General features: G+C 36.8%; 2 protein-coding genes across 6 annotated transcripts; both read left to right on the top strand.

The window, feature by feature from the left end:
* Positions 1-1,162: 1,162 nt before the first annotated feature.
* LOC106168836 (uncharacterized) lies at positions 1,163-4,414 on the top strand. Of its 4 annotated transcripts, none has more exons than XM_087013523.1 (3): positions 1,182-1,318; positions 1,899-2,035; positions 2,126-4,414. In XM_087013523.1, exon 3 carries the CDS (start codon positions 2,607-2,609, stop codon positions 4,128-4,130), a length of 1,524 nt encoding a protein of 507 aa, XP_086869649.1. In that variant the 5' UTR covers positions 1,182-1,318; positions 1,899-2,035; positions 2,126-2,606; the 3' UTR covers positions 4,131-4,414. The 4 variants fall into 4 exon arrangements, with proteins under 4 accessions (XP_013403503.3, XP_086869647.1, XP_086869649.1 ...); XM_087013522.1 differs by having other exon boundaries at positions 1,183-1,330; XM_013548049.3 differs by lacking the exon at positions 1,899-2,035 and having other exon boundaries at positions 1,163-1,318.
* Positions 4,415-7,774: 3,360 nt separating this feature from the next.
* LOC106160248 (uncharacterized) lies at positions 7,775-11,485 on the top strand. 2 transcript variants are annotated; one of them, XM_087013775.1, is made up of 5 exons: positions 7,784-7,941; positions 9,196-9,254; positions 9,607-9,694; positions 10,320-10,495; positions 11,021-11,485. In XM_087013775.1, exons 1-4 carry the CDS (start codon positions 7,895-7,897, stop codon positions 10,486-10,488), a joined length of 363 nt encoding a protein of 120 aa, XP_086869901.1. In that variant the 5' UTR covers positions 7,784-7,894; the 3' UTR covers positions 10,489-10,495; positions 11,021-11,485. The 2 variants fall into 2 exon arrangements, with proteins under 2 accessions (XP_013392245.2, XP_086869901.1); XM_013536791.3 differs by lacking the exon at positions 11,021-11,485 and having other exon boundaries at positions 7,775-7,941; positions 10,320-10,500.
* Positions 11,486-19,978: the final 8,493 nt, after the last annotated feature.

Here is a 19,978-nt window from a genome sequence, read left to right as displayed (position 1 = left end):
TAGAGGTAATTTCTGATCGGGAGGGTGGCCCAAATGTGCTGAGGCAGTCTGTGTATATAAAGTTATGCGCACATTTTAACTTATCATGTAAACCGTCAGTTTATAAAATTAACTTTGTCGTCTCGGCCACTGCAGTCACATTTTAGCTAACCAAGTGTGTTTTACGTTATTATCAAGTTTACTTCCAAGTTTATGTTACCTTCAGGTTCTCTCCATGCATGTCGTGGATATTTCTGTACTTCTCAGTAGACCTAAATTATAGTAAATATCTTGACACACAAATACTTCTCTAAATAAACACCTCAATTATAACCATGTCGTTATGTCCCGTAGGTTTAACCTTCTTACATAAGTACAAAATCTTGTTAATTTAAGAAAGTTAGACTTTCAAACTTGTACATCTTGTGTAGGTGACGTTATGCTCACCGCGGTAGTAGACCTAATAGCACAGACCATTATGATTTCTTAGTTGTTCTTCAGGCGCACTCCTAACGCAATGATTGTAATCCATTTGTTGGAAGATTGTGACGTGTTGAACTGCACTCTTTAATTCTTATATATTATGTCTCGAGTAGCAGAAGATAAGAAGATGAAATGTTTTCTTATAAACATGGCTTATCAACAATACATGCAACCTAAGCCATGATAATAAATAGTGAGGTCTTACAGTGATGATGATGACCATGTACCATGCAGTAGGTGAAATGAACGAGTATTCAACAAAATGCTGGACAAGTACATTGTAGGCCTACAGTTGGCCTGATTGTCAAAAGGAAATTCATGATGCATTATATTTATGACATATAGGCCTACGGATGGGATTATTACTTTGTTTTGCTATGCAGATCTTCATACTTGTAATCATTGTGTTTTATTATAAGTATATCTTTTCCCTGATCAAAGCAAAAAAAAAAAAAAAAGGTTCGTCCCCCCCCTAACCCCTACCCCCCCCCCCCCCCCCCCCCCCCCCCCCCCCCCCCAAATTCGGCTATCGGCCTGAGTAAGGTTTGTTTACGAAAATCAATTTATTGCGGAGGTCATTGGAGAAGTAGGGAGTTTTCTTTTTTATGTTTTATTATCTAACCTTTCTTCGCTTTAAACCTAGCGTACGTCCGCAATCCTGAGACACCCCGCTGATGAATTACAATGTGGCTTGTCCTGGAGTTAATGAGACGGATAGTATCGAATACGAGTGGTATACCCTTTTCGACACCTCGGCTCTTTGTAACAGAGAAGAAGAGAGTACAATTATTTTTTTACGATTATAAGCAAAAAGGGTCGAATATCATCACGGTGAATTACTGAAAGAAGTTTAGGAGTAAGTTCGTCAGTAAGTTTAGTCAAGCTAACAGTTATACCATAAGCAATTCATTCCGAGCAGTTGTTATTTATATCCCCAGGGCAGGGGAGCTTAGTGTCATTTATTTCAGCATTCAAATACGGTGTCACGTGTACTGTCCGTTCTGCGTGAACCATCCGTCCTGACCGATTCTACACGCAGCGGACGCGACGTTCCGCGAATGATCCGTTGTTATTCACCTATAGGCCTACTGTTATATTCGGCTTGTTCAATTTTCTACCTCATTATACATTAACTTTGATGGGGATATTTCGAGGTGTGATTCATTTGTTAATTGATAATTTTGAAAGAGAACCAGAGTCATATTAGGTTAGGCCTACAGTTCAACGCACGGATGAACCTACCATGGACCGACCGTCGTTATTCAGCTGTCGGCGTACTACTTTAGTATTGATTTTAATAGGCAAGTATGTTGATATATGGCTAGCTGAGGGAAATCCCAGTAGATGTAAACATCTATAAGACTATAAGATATGAATACTTCTAAAGATTATATTTGAATTTGCAGTATGTTCTCAACAGAGCATGTTTATTACAGGCTAAGAATGTATTGATGACTCGATAGAGACTGGCTGTACATACAGGAAGTCTTTCAGATTTGCCTGTGCTTTGTGCGCATGAGCAGAACCGATGGTTCACGCTCCAAGCAGCATACGCAACACCGGGTCTTGTGCGGTAAGTTTTTACCCTCATTCATTGCTGCTCTAAAAGAAGGTACAAATACCGGTACTTTGACTTCATTTTTTTATTATTTTTTTTTTTCAGTTTGCTTAACAATGGAGCATCATAAAGGTCGTATATTGATGGAAGTAAAGTTGACATTATAATAGGAAAACCAGGAATTCAAACCTGAGTGACTGCAATAAAAGTCTTAGAAATTCAAGGAACTACCACCGAAGGATTGCCTTTTCTTTAATGCATACCACTATGAGAACAGATCTCTGTTTTGTAACAAGACATTCAGTAGCAGCAGCAGTTATTGTTTTCACTATGAAGAAAGGAGACAGACACTATCCAGTTCTGTGACAAGTCATCCATGAGTAACACTACATAATACATGGACCTGCAGAAATCAGGGGGGTATGCTAGACTAAGTGGAGAGCTACAATGCAGATGTAGTTGATGTGATACGAGATTGAATAACAAAAATAAGTACTCAAGGTTAAATGACATTGGAGAAAAAACATTCAAATGCCAGTATTGTGAAAGGAGCTTTACTTTCAAATGTCATTGTAAACGGCATGAAATGATCCACAGTTCGAATAAGCCATTCAAATGCCAGTATTGTGATAAGAGTTTTAATTTCAAAAGTCACTGTAAACAACATGAAATGACCCACACTGGAGAAAAACAATTCAAATGTCAGTATTGTGATAAGAGTTTTAGTGTCAAAAGCACATGTATAAAACATGAAATGATTCACACTGGAGAAAAACCATTCAAATGCCAGTATTGTGATAAGAGTTTTAGTGTCAAAAACACATGTATAAAACATGAAATGATCCACAGTGGGGAAAAACCATTCAAATGCCAGCATTGTGAAAAAAGTTTTATTATTAAATATAATTGTACACGACATGAAATGACCCATACTGGAGAAAAACCATTCAAATGCCAGCATTGTGAAAAGAGTTTTAGTTGCAAAAAGGTTTGCAAACGACATGAAATGATTCACACTGGAGAAAAACCATCCAAATGCCAGTATTGTGAAAAAAGCTTTACTGTCAGAGATAAATGTAAACAACATGAAATGATCCACACAGGAGAAAAACCATATACATGTCAGTATTGTGAAAAAGGTTTTATCGAAAAACGGAATTGTATGCAGCATGAAATGACCCACACTGGAGAAAAACCATTCAAATGTCAGTATTGTGAAAAGTGCTTTAGGGTTAAACAAAGCTGTGCAGAACATGAAATGACCCACACTGGAGAAAAACCATTCAAATGCCAGCATTGCGAAAAATGTTATAGCATTAAACGGAGTTGTATAGAACATGAAAAGACTCACACTGGAAAAAAATTATTCAAATGCCAGCATTGTGAAAAGAGTTTAAGTTGCAAAGAGGTTTGCAAACGACATGAAATGATTCACACTGGAGAAAAACCATTCAAATGCCAGTATTGTGAAAAAAGCTTTACCGCCAAAGATAAATGTAAACTCCATGAAATGATCCACACAGGAGAAAAACCATATAAATGTCAGTATTGTGAAAAAGGTTTCATTGAAAAATGGAATTGCAGGCAGCATGAAATGACTCACACTGGAGAAAAACCATTCAAATGTCAGTATTGTGAAAAGTGTTTTAGGGTTAAACAAAGCTGTGCAGAACATGAAATGACCCACACTGGAGAAAAACCATTCAAATGTCAGCATTGCGAAAAATGTTATAGCAGTAAACGGAGTTGTATAGAACATGAAATTACCCATACTGGAGAAAAACTATTCAAATGCCAGCATTGCAAAAAGAGTTTTAGTTGCAAAAAGGTTTGCAAACGACATGAAATGGTTCACACTGGAATTTCATCTCCGCCTGTAAGAAAGGAACTTCAAGGAAGGAATGAACTGAATAGGACAATACTTTCACCACAGTCTATAAAAAAGGAATTCCAAGATGATTATATGCAACATGGGACAAAAGGACAGGTGGAATCTTATACAGAAGCCGAAGTCAAAATGGAGTTAAATGATTACAATGCTCCAGAAGTGAGACCAGAGATCTATCCAGTAGCAATGTTTAGAAATGTGTTTGCAGACACAGGCGTTTGATGTCTGATAACATAAGTCAAAGTCTTAGATGGGTATAATATTAAAGTATAATATTAATTATTGTATGCCTGACACAAAACAATAATGACTGATGTCAAAACATTGACATTTTATGTTTTATTTAAATATTATTTTTTGTATGGAAGTTGGCAGAAATCAGAATAAATAGCTCCGATGGTTTAAAACAAATAATTTTAGCAAATCCATGGCTGCAAATGAAACTGAATTACAGTGATATTTTTCTTAGTAAACATAAACGATTTAATAAAAGATAAAACATTTTAGTTATTTTTTCCTCATTCTCTGCTGTTTATAAGTAAATGGGAGGAATGTTCCGTACATCTGTCGATGAATTTGTAGATTTAGTTCCCACTAAGGTTTTGAATTTGGCATTATATGCCCTAGGTTTTAGATTCCGGTATTGCCAGCTCGATCTTGATTTCATATAAAACCCATATCAGCAATACCAACCTCTAGCGAATAACGACAATCCGTAGGCGTTCTTCTTCAAAATTTTGCCTGGGGCGCTTTAATTTTTGGAAGTCACAAGTCTCGTACGCCACAGGTTTGGCCGCATGGAGCTACCTTTCCCGCCTTGCCTTGACGTTATCTCGTGCAGACGAGACAAGAAGCAAATTGGCTGACGCGGAGTTAGATGGTCAGTGCCACAATACAAGCAACATTCTGCTTTAAAAACTGATTTTGGAGTAGCCATTGTGCAGCCCTTATATTGGTATCGGGCAAACAGTGTAGCTGTCAAACTTAGCACACGACAAGGACGCGTTCATACCTCCAGGGGCAAATGTTTTTTGATAAGCAAAAAATTCAAAAACATTGGATATATCTTTTCTCTTGGAAGAATATTATTTATTTTTTTTATTTTACATATCTTAAATACAGTAAATAAAATTAAATAAAGCAGAATTAAATCTGTTTTACGTTTCATTTTGGTCTGATGACATTCAACTACAGATTCACTGCGGAGCAGTTTTATTTGATTGACGGAAATGTTACATGGCCGCTGTTCGTCAGAGCGTCTGTGAAGCTATCGCGTCAAAACGTTTCAATAGTTAACAATCTAGCTCTGACACTCAGGGTAGCATTATATGGCGTCAATTACTGTTGGAGTGATCTTGAATTAGGTATGATGAGGTAAAGTTTGACTAACTCCAGTAGGTACGAGGTGTTGATTGATTAAAAATGCCTACATAAAAAATTAATAAAATAAATTAAGTATCATAGAGCCAGTGTAACTGTTTGAAAACAGTGTAATATAATTCCTCCTGGGTGTGTGGGATTAAAGGTACCCTGAAATGTTCTTAAACCGTTGCGATTCGTATCCGTTCCACGGTACACCCACAGAGTAGAAAGCTGCAGTAGTTCAACATGTATCATTGATGCCGCGGAGGCTTTATCCAAGTTATCAAGTTATTTATATGACACTTTATGACTTGTCGAAATAATTACCCCAATTGTAAGCAACCATGTGTCTATTCCGTGTGCTCAACATTTTTCTTTTAGCACACCTTGATATCAATAAAAAAGAAGGATAGACGTATAAGTACCGGTACGTAAATCAAAGAGACTCCCGTTACAATCTTTTTAAAGTAAGAATATGAATAGGATGAACCGTTCAGTTGGCTCGTGTCTTAAGTTATTAATATCAAAAGTGGTCATGGCGCCCATTATCGTTAATGAATATTTCAAGATTGTGTACTTAAAATAGGTCAGAAAGGGTCGCCTAGTCTAGGACACCGAGACATGTTTATAGACTACAGTAGGAATAAAACTGTTAAGATCCTATTGAAATCATCAGTGGTGAGACTGTTAACCCCGATCATACTGGCATATCTTTCAGTATTTGCATATCAGGTGGGGTACCCTGTTTTTTTTTTTTTTTTTTTTTTTTTTTGTCCAATTACCGTTCATTATTCAATTTTTTAATACATAAAAGAAGAGAAGAAAAAAAAAAAGCTGCACCATATACACAACGCAAGAGCTACATACGAGGGTAAAATTCGTTCTGATGCTTGGTTTGTTCCCTACGCCATGAACGAAGTGAGGTTGAGATTTTTAAATTAAAATTAAAAAAAAAAAAAAATCGCTGTGCTTATACAGTGACGGCATGTGTGGTAGTCGGGGCGGCCATTAGGGGATTATGCGGCATTACTTACATGTGGGTCGGATCAACTTGTTCCGAATGTGTCCTAAGTAACACGCGCATGTAACAATGGAGACATTAGTATGTTTACAGGAAGGTAACTTAATGTCGGAACGATCGATTGTAAAGTGACACAAGTCTGGAACGGCTCCAGTCACAGGAATTTTATCTTTTCTGCCACAGGACACAGAGTGGGCCGGCGGAAGACACACAAGGCTCTAACAACATTATGCAACATGCAATGGCTTTTTAATTGTATGTCTAATTACCGATTTTGTATTTTATGGCCGTTGATAATATTCAGGACAATAAAATGTTCCGGTCTTAAGTAATATCTGTATGTAAAGACAAAGACAGCATAGTTTTCAACATACCATTTCATCACCTATTTTTACGATTCTAATTATACCGAACGGCACGAAAAAAAAAACATGTTAAAGGGATAATAACTCTTCGTGTGAGATCTCTGGTTCACAATAAAAACAATAACTCATAATAATATAATATAATATATATATATGTTTTACCACAAAAGCGGCATTTATAGCTATCATTCTGATATCTGAGCTTGTCTTTAGACCACATGACCTCCACTGATGGCAATACTCAGTTAAAATCTCTTAAGAGATTTAAACAAAAAACCAAACATTAAAAAAAAAAAAAAAAAAAAAAAAAAAAAAAAAAAAAAGGGACTAACTTTGAATGTAAAAATGGATTCATTAACCATTGGTAAGTATAGGGAAATTGTTGTTTACTCCAGGAAAATTCATTTTTTGGCCGAAACGAAGATTTGTTATCCCTTTAATCTATTAAACTGGTTGCATTTAGCAAAATTCCCAGCGAATTTGGATCAATCTACGAAAGCTGATAGTTTCAATTAAAAATGAGCTCGAAGATACCGATGTGAGACTGAGACAGGGTTCCCATACAGGGTACCTAGATCGACCGAGCCTGATCCACCCATCTCCTAGAGGTTTGTCGCTAAACTGTTTTCAGCTTAAACGGCTTAGATGTCTGGCAGGCCTACTGTAGCTGCTTAACCATAGTTAATTACCACATAGCAGCTTCAGCAGGCGTGACAGACATCTAAACCGCTTAAGTTGCAATTAAGCGAGAATCCCCTCGGAGACAGATCGATCCACAGTTAGTACGATCGGGTTTGGGAATGGTACCTCAATGCCTTATCGACTGTAATGTAAAAGAAGTCACAGAGGGACATTTTTATCTACGGTCACAGGAAATGGAGTTCGCCCATGAAGGGCAAAACAAAAGGCAATGCGAACTATGTAATCGTTTTTTAAGTGTTTTTCTGCTTCTTCTTTATCTAGCTTCCGGCATTTAACGCTTCTTTATATTCCGTGCCATAAAACAGACCAGACTGTGCCTTACGCAACATCGATGTGGATATTTAAATTGTAATTTATCTTAGGACAGACATGAGCCGAGACTTTAAATTGACGTCCAAGGGAGTGTTTTACAGAGAAACGGTCCAAAAGATCCCCTATAAAAGAGAAACAGACACCCTCCTGATGTATACTTATCGGGATTAGCAAGAGCTGTTCACTGGGAAAGAGATCAACGAAGATTGCCGGAAACTCTAGAGATGAAGATTCCTCTGTTTCTCTGCGTTGTGGCCCTGACAGCTTACCTGTAAGTTTCCCTAAGTCGTAGCTTATTGGCGTGTGTTTTGATGGCGTGTACTAAGGGGTCTTAATGCTTACGAGACAGTACCCGTGATTTCAACATTACTTTATTAATGAAACGCTGCTCTAAATGCAAAGGCTTTTCTTTTCGATTACTACAACCTGTAATTATCGACAAATTAAGTATAGTATTCATTTCAGTGAGAAAAATACTTGTTTTTAGCTGTTGGGTTTGTAAATGAGAGCATTTTATTATATAGGCCCTATGTCAGTTATTTCTGAATGGATGTTTGTGATGTTCAGCTTAATTTGCATGTAATGATAATTTTAGTTATCTTAAAAGGAATGTGATTTACAGAATCTACATGTTCTCCTGCGGATATCAAATGCTATACACACGTAGGCCTATATGGTTCTGCCACAGACTTGTACTACAGCGTGTAATTACTGGTTTCTGAAGAGGCACACATGAGTTGGAAAGTTCGTTAAAGGGCTATCGGCTTACAGACCATTCCCAGACCGTACTTACTTTGGATCGAACTATTTCCAATTGGATTCTCCCTTAATTATGTCTGTCACGCCTAATGAAGTTGATAAGGGGTAATTAGCTATCGTTTATCGATTTTTAGTAGGCGTCCCAGACGTCTTAGCCACTAGAGCTGAAAGCCATTAAGCGAGAGACCCCGTGGAGATGGACCTATCCTGTTAGATCATTCTAGGGACGGGAACCCATTCTTGGCCTGAGTTGGTATATAATTGTTCATTTGGATGTGTGGTAGTCACTATAAGACCAGTGGGTCTTATATACACCCTCTATACTGGAAGATCATATGAAGATGCAGCAGCATTATTTTTACTTCTTTTTATCCCAGGCTGAGCAACAAAAAACAATGATATATATATATATATATATATATATATATATATATATATATATATATATATATATATATATATATATATATATATCGGAGAATTAAGTCAATACACCATGAAAAAGTACTCCACCCATGGTGGCGGCCCGTGGGGAGCTGGTATATAAAATCAAGGATGCGGACAAATCTTCCATTGCTCTATGATGACCTAGATTTTTGATGGTTCCCCAGCTTTCTTTCAGTTGTCTCGATCCTGCTACGACAGTCCTTCTCCATGTGGTCTTAGGTCTGCCTCTTCCAGTGTCCCTCTGGTTATATACGTATAGACATGTGTTAAACTTGAAGGAAATATACATATACAAGTGGGCGTATTTCTTTGTTTTCAGGCAATGCACAGGTGCGCTAAATCACAAACATTGTGGTCCACATCATATAAATAAACCATGTACGTTATCTCTTTCCATCCTTTCTTTCTCTCTCTCTCTCTCTCTCTCTCTCTCTCTCTCTCTCTCTCATCTGCCTGTGCTATTTTAGAGTTCATTATTATTTAATAACCATTGACGCATGCTTGACAACTGGCAGAAAATATACACTTAATATATTGATTATCCCACACAAAATCATGACCTAGTAATTTCCGATCTTCCGACAATAATACCAATAACTTTATCTGCTAGGAAAAGCAAGCACTGTTAAAAATACGATAGTTTAATTTCATTCTGTATAGAAAAATATTGTGTGATTTCCTTGCCATTGTATTACGGAAGTCAAAGCATTTGTATTTTATTTCATTCCAGTTGTTTGTCCTGACGAATATTTGCCTGGCGGTTCTTATACCCAAAAGGTTCCTATAAAAAGTCCCGATGGTTATGGACAAAAAATCAGGTTGGTTTATAAGATATTATCTATAATTTTGTCAGTTCGTGAACGAACTATTTTTTTCTTTTTTTTTTTTCTTATTTATTTTTTAATCAAAACAAAGCTTCAGTATCATACATATTCAGCATGTTAAAATTTGAGTTTCTTAAGTGAAAAAAGCCCATATCATGCAGGGAGTCCATCAGAAATTTAGCGACATCGCTTTTAATTGGGGTTGGCCATATTAAGCTAGCGAATCAGTTAGTCCGAAGATCATCTGTTCTTAATGCGCTCTAAAAAGCAGAGGTCATATTGCACGCACCGAATTTATAGCCGAATTATGGTGTTGGGACAGCACTGAAAATACCATGTAAAAGAAAACCTCGGCTTTGGATCAGTGGGACGTTCACAAGACGAAAATATTTGCTTCACGGTGCAAAAGATTTATGTAACCTGAGATCGCTCCGCCTAGGAATATAAGTAAATATAACAATAGATAAAAGTGAATGTTTGGAGGAAAACGAATATTGATGTGGTTCTTGATACACTGCAATTCAGCAAACAGAACCATTATATGTAAAGTTTGCCACAAGTGCACTACAATTGCACCTTTGTTACATATTATCATCACTTGGCATTCTAAACCTTTCAGCTACAGAATTGAAACCGTCACCTACGGACCGAGTAAAAAGCTGTACTTTGCTTTCGATGGTGACAAGACATGTTACTGGCAGTGTGACAGCCAGGGGGTAGCCACACTCAGACCCTGCCCCACCAAGACTGTGTTCAAGGAGGATCTGCAGACCTGTCTGCGATATTAGAAGCTATGTAAGTAACACAGTGGCATTTTGGATGCCACCAACAATTTAACTATATGCATTATATACATCTCTCTCTCTCTCTCTCTCTCTCTCTCTCTCTCTCTCTGGACTACTTAAGCAAGGTTCGTTAGCATTCCATCAGGTTCCGTTATGAAGAATTACTCATTATCCTTAAATACAGATCAAATTTGAAACAGGACGATTTCCTTTTAATATTTCAATAACTTCGACGTCTTGGGTCCCGAATCATCCAAGTTGAACTCCGTTAGTCTATGGAGTTTATTATGATCTTGGGTGACAATTGTGTATAGCGCAAATATTTTACCAAACATTTTACCCAAGTCAAGAAATAGGAAGATATGTTATTTTTACTTTTAATCATAGGCGTGAAATACAGGAATTGACAACAGTTTAGTTATCTGTTACACTCGACCTTAAAGTAATGTTTTACCAACTGAGCTAAGATTCGAACTACCTGTACACGTGTCACCTTTAGCTTGCTTGTTATTATTTCTGGCTTCATTATTTCTAGGAAAGATGAAACACAATTTACAAACAGAACTCATTCAGTTACATTATCGGCATCCGGTGGACAGCAGAAAACGTTCAATATAAGCTGAAGTCGAATATTTGGACAGATAAAGTCAAAATAGAAAACGGCGCTCTACTAAACATTGTATTTTATTTCTGGAACAAAATGAAGACTTGACAATGGTTCACAGAGGCGTGTACAAACGTTGACCGACGACTTAAAAACTGTCTTGGCTAAAATTAATGACATTTGCTTTCTAGAAAAAATCGTTAATTTTTCTTCAGTACATGATTGCAATAATTTTAGTGTCGACAAGGTGTATCTGGTATCATTCTTTACATAGTTGGTTGAAAGGAAACACAATTAGTAAAACAGCTTTAACTTATAATAACTCTTTGGTTCATTAAGTTTCTCATAATATGTGTTCACGATGTCTTGGAATAAAAAAAATGCTTCTACAAATGGTGCATGGTGTCTATGTCTGTAGACTACATAAACATAATAATGGGACCCTTTATTCGAAGTCGCATTGCACTTACAAACTATTTTAAAACATCTCTTATAACACAGCTGAGAACCATTTATATTTGCAATATCGATCTTTTATGTGACAAAAGATGTGTGGAATTAAAATTTTCAAAGGTGGTTAGAATAATCTTTTTTCATTAAATTTGTACCGAAGTAAAGTTATTTGGTGATCTTTTTCTTCACTCTAAAAATTTGTACCGAAGTAAAGTTATTTGGTGATCTTTTTCGTCACTCTAAAACACCGATTTAAATCTAATCAAATATATGTCCGGCCAATTGACGTCAAGCGCTTCAAATATTACGTTATGACTTATAAACACAAAACTCGCAGCAATTCAAAAGTTTACGTAGACACCTCAATTAAAATGACATTTTAATACTTCAAACAAATAACGTAACAAATATTTCATTATCCTAAAATAATAACCATTATAATGCACTATATATCATAAAGATATAAGGAATTACTATTTCGTATATTACCTGAAATACAGGAAAAACGTCTACAGCAATTACATAAAATACTAAATTTCAGCTACACCGTTTTTATTTACAAGGTATTCATTTTTATATATGTACTATATTTTAAACACAATTACGGTACTGAATACCAATAATATAAACCTGTTGTAAGATACGTGATTAAACATGTTCATTTGATTCGTAATTGGATCACATATGATAATTATAAAACGCAGGGTGAAACAGTTTTATACCGTTAGCCATTATACGGTACACATAATTTATAAAATGAACAAATCATAACGGTATAGTCCACAATAACACTTATATCGAATTTTCCTAACGCAACCCCCTTAAAAAACATTTTGTATTTCACCGATGGTTCTAAGAATAAGACCATTCAATGAAATTACCAATAATAATTAACCCAATCTTAACAGCCCACAGATGTTACTGTGTTTTATAAGTTTAAACACCCAGATAATAGTATGATAAGATATTTAAAGGGTTACCAAATAGTACGTTATCTATACTATCTCTAAAATACTGAAACAATATTTTACAGTACATTGTTTTTATATTCCATATATATTTTTTTATAAATCACGTTTAAAAAACACAGAGATTCGGGCTTATAAAAACTTTATTCATACATAACTATTTCCTAAGGTATATGAGTACTTAAAATGAAAACCAAAACATATCACAATCTTAATATCCGGATTATTCAAGATATTCCCAGAGAAGGTTCAGTAATAGAAAACTAACAATTACATCTGTGTTGTAATTGTCCCCTAACGATAACATCTATTTTGTAATTGTAATTCTCATTGGGTGGGAGGGAGGGAAAGCAATAAAATTCGCTGGTTATTAATACGTTCGAGAAAGTTTCATGACGCTCTGTACTGCTGCGTCGCTGCGGTCTCAACTGATATCCCTTCTTATTTGAAAAGGGGGCTGAAGTTAAGGCTTGTTGCTATTGGTCTATTGTCTTAATTAGTTACGCAACTGGATGATCATTGGACAGGCTATCTAGGTTGTTTTTCACGTGACTATTGGTCACTAGGAGCTAGGGGTTAAGTTAACTACTAATTAATTCCAGATGGCTAATTCCTATAACTAATGGTCACTACCGAGAGAAAAGGATGCTAGCCCCTCTTCCTGTGTTTTTTAAATACCCCTTAATACTAAGAAGGTAATTAAAATATAAATATGATTGTACGGTTTATCATGGTATAATACGGACTATGGAATATGACTATAAAACCTTGGTTATTACAATGTTGCTATCAACGCTACAATGATCATACGGTTCGGAAAATATCAAAACATAACTTTACATGATCTATATTCATACTGAAATCAGATGTGGCTGTCCATCTACGTCAGATTAATGAAATAAAATGTCATTACTTTAGGCAAAGGCTGTTACAACCATCATATTTCAGATCTAACATGACTCTACATGTATATACCATTAGCTAAACATTGCTTCATATCTTTACAAAATATGAATAAGGGGAATGAACTCAATTATCTTCTGTAAAGTAATGAGATGCCCATATTGTCACTTATATATAAACTGATCACCACAATAACCACTAAAGCGCTTGACGACCCATGTACATCATGTCACCAAAGAAACAACGACTGCAACCGCATGGTACAAACTAAATTATATAACACAAGGATACACGTGGAGTAAACGGGCCTCTGGAAGGAACATTTTATGCTACAGTCTAAAGTTATTTAGTTTGACAAAGAATAGTCACGTGAATGACCCTATACATAGAAAAACTCTACCCTCTACCAGGGCGACTGATAGATTTTTACGGATATTCACAGATATGTCTCTAGCTAGATAGATTGCCATTTTAACTCTAAGTCAGACTGTGAATATCCGTAAAAATCTATCAGTCGCCCTGGTAGAGGGTAGAAAAACCCATAGTTAGAATTTGTATCTACTTCATTGGATGAGTGTAACACTGCCTCGCCCAGTGGGGATATAGATAGAGAACAATTGTATCTGACATTAATGTTGTCCATTGGGCTATAAAACAACTTTTAAAAGAGCCATGACGCACTCAAAGCCTAGTCTGCTGAACATAAGTTATAGGCGTGCACACAGGGGGTATATTAATATTAATCTTAATGCCTGATATAGTATGACTTAGTAGTCACACAGTGTATACGACCTTACTGCGGCAAAATGCCAAAAAGAAACGCGCACCTGTGTGTGAGTGTGTGTGTGTGTGTGTGTGTTAGTGTGTGTATGTGGTAATGGACCAACAATAGAACACAATTTTGTGAAGTCATCATGTGCAGACAATGAAGGCAGACATATTTCAGTAACTACCCTGAATATCTAAATTTCATGGAAAAATATGTGGGTTAACTGTGGTGGGTTGGGGCTGATTTAGTCTCGCTCCCTGAGAAGGGCATCTTGTAAGACATACATGTGTTTCAGTGTTTCAGTGGATCTAAGGTAAAAAAAAAGTTGTTTACAGAAAAGTTTTACAGATGTTACCAATGTACAATTCTTACATCTCTCAATCAGTATCCATTGGTTCGCTAATGGCGTAAATCTGAGCTGACACTGACTTCAGCGCAGGGACTATCCTAGAAAGACAAGTGTATAAACATTTGCTTCCATCTTGATTCTTCCATTCGCGTTCTCCAACTATGAGTCCTATGACATAAGGGAAACCGTTCTTTATTACATATACAGCAGCACCAGAATCACCTTTCCTGCTGAAAGGTACATCGGAGTCGCTAGATACCACTATCATATTAAATAACTAAATTGGACCTGTATCATAATGGTTAATACGGATGCATTCGCTATCATCATAGAAATAACCTGATGTATATTGTGTTGCACAACCAAATTTGTGTACTACATCAGTCTTTGTGAGACGATATACTTGGACATCTAAGCAACCTCCAAACTGAAATGATATATTTTTGTTGCTTTGGGTGTTATGGCTCAGGTTCGTTTTGGCTAGGGGTTTAAGACCGATAAGCGCTGCGTCTATTCCATACTTTTCACCATCCTCACATGGAAAATTTCCGAAAAAAGCATCACAAACTATACCGCAATTCCACTTCTCATTAACATTTCTCGCGAAAACGTCCTTATTGATCCCAGACTTACCTTGCTTTTTGGAATCTACGTGATCATCGTAAGTCCCAACAACGTGATAACATGTTAAAAAGGCATGTGGTTTGGTCGCTCTTGGCCGGAAAGCACCACGCGGCTTATCTATGTTGGTGAACACCCCAAGACTTCCACATGTGTCACTTAAACCTATACAACAACCTATTGACAGCTCACGTGTCTCTCCTGCACCCGATTGGCCCCCATTACCACCGAAAAGGGTGACTTAGCCTTCCCTGACAAGAATGGCATAACCTCTTAGTTTACTGGGGAAATTCGCTTTTTGGGTTTTGTCATTGCAAGTAACCACAAAATAAGGTACCAAATTTGCAGTGCTCCCATTGGCTATGCAAGATATGGTTATCCCACAAAGACTACTGTGCTTATTTGCCAAAACACTTGCTTCCTCTTGAATTATGCGCCGCATTTCTCTTTTAATTTCACTGGGAAGAAGATCCCCCTCGTCTGGTAGTACTGCACCTGCATCAAACAGCTTGGCGGCAATATTACTATGACGGTTCTCTAGCGCCAAACATATCCTACTTCTACCTTCCTTGTCTAATACATTGACATCAGCCCCCTTTTCAATAAGGCATGTGACAACCTTTATGCGCCCATTCTCTGCTGTCAAATGTAAACTGCTTCTGCCTTCATTGCCTTGTACATTGACATGAACCCCCTTGTCAATTAGGCATGTGACAACTTCCATGCACCCATTATCTGCTGCCAAATGTAAACTGTTTCTACCTTCCTTGTCTTGTACATTGCTATCAGCCCCCTTGTCATTCAGGCATGTGACAGCCTCTACGCAGCATTTCTCTGCAGCTAAATGTCAACTACTTCTGCCCTTGTTGTTTTGTGAATTGACACTAACCCTTTCATCAATTAGACTGCTAATACCCTGATAGTTATCTCTTATTGCGGCTAAATGTAAATCACGTATGCCACCAAGCAAAGACACATCACCCGTACTACTTTTACTGCGCTCATCTTGAATTTCTTCTAAACCTGTGGCGGTCTCCGCTTGCACAATTTCGAATCTGCCACTTTTTGTTGGTGCTGTCAATGAGCTCAAGGCATCCTCTGTTGTATCTTCTCTATGGGATCTTCCCTCCAACAGTTTGTCGTGGTCATGTGGCACAGCGTCTGTAATAAATGGATAGACGTTTATAAAATTGGACCTGTCCTACTGCCACATGCAATTATATGCAATTCTCATGTTCCACACATTTAGCAATATTGAAAACAATACACCAATGTTTTCCAAAGTCACGTTTCTGGAATCACATACACCTTAACTACGGGAGCATCTTTACACTGAAAATATTTTATTGAACCAATATTGTAATGGCCTGCAATTCAGTTAATGGAATTTTAAAAACTCCTTCACAAGCCCCAAACTTTGCGAGACATTACCTATAGCTTTCAAAAAAAAAAAAAAAAAAAAAAAAAACTTTCTAGGAAGTTGAGCTAGCTGACCACTTTAAGCTGGAGGAGCACGGTGTAAAGAAAACTTTAATGATTTTTAACTGAATGTCCTGAAATTCTATAATTTAAAGAAATAACAACTTTTCGTTTTGGTCAAAATAAATAAATAAATAAATAAATAAATAAATAAAATAAAATGGATTTTCCTGGGGTAAAGGACAATTTTCCCATACTAACCAATGGTTAATGAATCCATCCCCAAATTCAAAGTTGGTCCCTTTTTTTCTAAAAAAAAAAGTGTGCTTTTTGTAATATTTTCTTAAGAGATTACCACAGAGCGTAGCTGGCTATGGAGGTCACGTGACATAATGGCAAGCACAATTTTCAAATAATTGGGTCATCTGCCGTTTTGGTAGTAATAGAATATTGATATTTCCATGAGTTGTTTACAATGTATTTATTGTGAAATATGGATATTTACGAAAAGTTGACATTTCACGAAAAGCTTCAAGATTAGGCCCGGTGTAACATGAAAATCGGACTCCCTTGAAAATCTGACTCCTCCAGTCAGATTTTCATGATTAAAATCTGACTCCCCCCATGAAAATTTGACTCCCCCTCCACAAAACTTCATTAATCTTATTTTATTTTGAGTATATGACTGTGATCTTGTAGTATGTAAAATGGAGGATACATTGGCACTTTTTGTAGTTTTCAGGTGAAAATTTTAATGAAAAAATAAGAAAATTAAAAATGTGCACATAATGAAAATCTGATTCCCCCATGAAAAAAAATACTCACATCATTTCCGGAGACTTTCAGAAGTACGCGAATGCTGCATAAAAACATCCAATGGGCTCTGTTTTTGGAGGCTCTCGGAGACTTTAGTTGAGCCTGCCTCCTTTGGTGTTCACTGCCAACTGTTATTATATCTGAATGTACTTAATGTCAATATCTAGTAGTGACCGGCATTCTTACATTCAGTTCAGGGCCTTTTCTTGCTCCTGGCGCTGCTGGCTCACTGTTGAAACCTTCCACACGTGGCAAGTGTTGCAGTAGACATTTTCATTTCTGACAGTAACCAGTCAAAACAGCCTAAAACGTCTGTAACAATGGCCGGACAGACCTTTTTGCATAATATCAGGGCCGTAGCCTCCGGGGGGGCAGGGGGGGGCATCTGCCCCCCCCCCCCCCCCTGGGATTTGAGGTGCAAAAAATAATCGTTAAAATGATTAACAGTTAAAATGCACCAGAATGCAGTATTATATAACAGTTTTTTTTAATTTTTCCACACCGTGGGAGTGGGACACCCCCTCCCACACCTTCCCCCCCTCCTGTCCGCTTACTGCCCCCACCCCCTGGCATTTTGCTCAGGCTACGGCCCTGAATATCTTTGGTCCTTCCTTCACTATAACACTGAGCCACACGGCAGTGGTCAAATTCCTGTTTAAGTAAACTTTTCCCGCCATGTAGCATTAATTTGACACATGCATTGAAAAATATCAACAAAGCACTGATTGGCTTAAAAACCGGAGGCTGGGGTATATGAACCAATCGATTAGTTTGGTTTAAATACCCTTCGTTTTGAACTTGTAGGCAGTCATGTGACGCGGGAGTCCTGTGAAACTTGAGAGGTTTCGTGTTTCTTCTCGAACAGTACGATCAGTCGGACGTCGGTGAAAAAAATTGGTTTCAATTTTATTTTCTATTTTGGCCATTTTGAGGCCGGCGGAGCTTGAGGAACAAAAAAAAAAAAAATGATAATAATAATAATAAAGCCTTTCTCAAATTGTACAGATCAAATTTGCGTGCACAAATAATATTAGTTTGGACGTCTGGCGATAATCTATAAGAACTGTGCAACGAAAGCGACGCTGTTAGTGCATAGTAGCAGCGAATTTTACGAGGCCATGGTTAGCCATTCAAATGCCAGTATTGTGATAAGAGTTTTATTATTAAACAATTGTATACGGCATGAAATGATTCACAGTGGAGAAAAACCATTCAAATGCCAGTATTGTCAATCAAGTCAAGTTACACTACTAAACACTCCCTGCTCCTTGTTCATTCGTGGCTGTCACTTACTAACATTACATGCTCAACATTTGTCTAGTAGCACACCTTGATATAAATAAAAATAATGATATATATATATTCAAGCACCGGTACGTAAATCAAAGAAACGTCCTTTAAAATCTTATTTAAGTAAGAATACGAATAGGATGAACCATTCCGTTGGTTCGTTCCATAAGTTATTAATATCAATAGTCTTCATGACTCCCTTTATTTCAAGATTGTATACTTAAATAGGGCAGAATATGTCACCCAGGCTCGACTACAGCAGGAATAAAACTGTAAAGATCCTATTGAAATCATCAGTGGTGAGGCTGTTTACCCCAATCATACTGGCATATTTTACAATATATGCATACAGGTTGCAAAAGTTTTTTTATTGTCCAATTAACGTTTATTATTCAATTGTTTTATAGTTACATAACAGAAGCGAAAAAAAAAAAAAAAAAAACGTTGCACCATATACACAACGCAAGAGCTACATAACAGGGTAAAATTCGTTCTGATGCTTTGTTCCCTACTCCATGATCGAAGTGAGGTTGAATTTTTCAAATTAAAATTTAAAAAAAAAATCAAATCGCTGTACTTATGCAGTGAGGTATGTGTGGGGGCGGGGAGGTCATTAGGGGATTATGCGGCTTTACTTTCATGTGGTTCGGATCAACTTGTTCCGAATGTGCCCTAAGTAACAAGCACTTGTAACAATGGGGATATTAGTATGTTTACAGGAAGGTAACTTAATGTCAGAACGATCGATTGTAAAGTGACGAAAGTCGGAAACGGCTCCAGAATATGTTAGAAATTTATATTTTCTGCCACAGGACACAGAGTGGGCCGGCGGAAGACACACAAGTCTCTAACAATGTTATGAAACGTGCAATTGCTTTTAAATTGTATGTCTAATTACTGATTCTGTATTTTAGGGCCATTAATTATATTCAGGACAATAAAATGTTAAAAGTATGTTAATATCTGTATGTAAAGACAAAGACAGCATGGTTTCAACTTACTATTTCATCAGCTATTTTTACGATTCTACATGTACCGAACGGCACGAAAAAGAAAAACGGATAATAACTCTTCGTATGAGATCTATATTTCACAATAAAAAAAATTGTGAGTAACTCATAATAATATAATATATTCTGTTTTACCACAAAAACGGCAGTTATAGCTATTTTTCTGATATCTGAACTTGTCTTTAGACCACATGACCTCCATTGATGGCTATATTTTAACAGAAAAACAAACATTAGAAAAAAAAAAAAAAAAAAAAAAAACAGGGACTAAATGGATTTATTAACCATTGG

This window comes from Lingula anatina, chromosome 5, assembly GCF_051362555.1.
Source record: "Lingula anatina isolate TDL-2025a chromosome 5, LinAna3.0, whole genome shotgun sequence".
Classification (NCBI taxonomy): Eukaryota; Metazoa; Brachiopoda; class Lingulata; order Lingulida; family Lingulidae; genus Lingula; species Lingula anatina.
The sequence above is the reverse complement of the archived record's forward strand: the minus strand, read 5'-3'. Positions and strand labels throughout refer to the sequence as shown.

What these genes read in the sequence shown, in the direction of transcription:
- LOC106168836 (XM_013548049.3), top strand. Translation starts at nt 2,607, where the DNA reads ATGATCCACAGTTCGAATAAGCCATTCAAATGCCAGTATTGTGATAAG.
- LOC106160248 (XM_087013775.1), top strand. Translation starts at nt 7,895, where the DNA reads ATGAAGATTCCTCTGTTTCTCTGCGTTGTGGCCCTGACAGCTTACCT. An exon ending in ACATCATATAAATAAACCAT is followed by an intron (nt 9,255 to 9,606) that starts GTACGTTATCTC and finishes ATTTCATTCCAG; the next exon opens with TTGTTTGTCCTGACGAATAT. An exon ending in GGTTATGGACAAAAAATCAG is followed by an intron (nt 9,695 to 10,319) that starts GTTGGTTTATAA and finishes TAAACCTTTCAG; the next exon opens with CTACAGAATTGAAACCGTCA.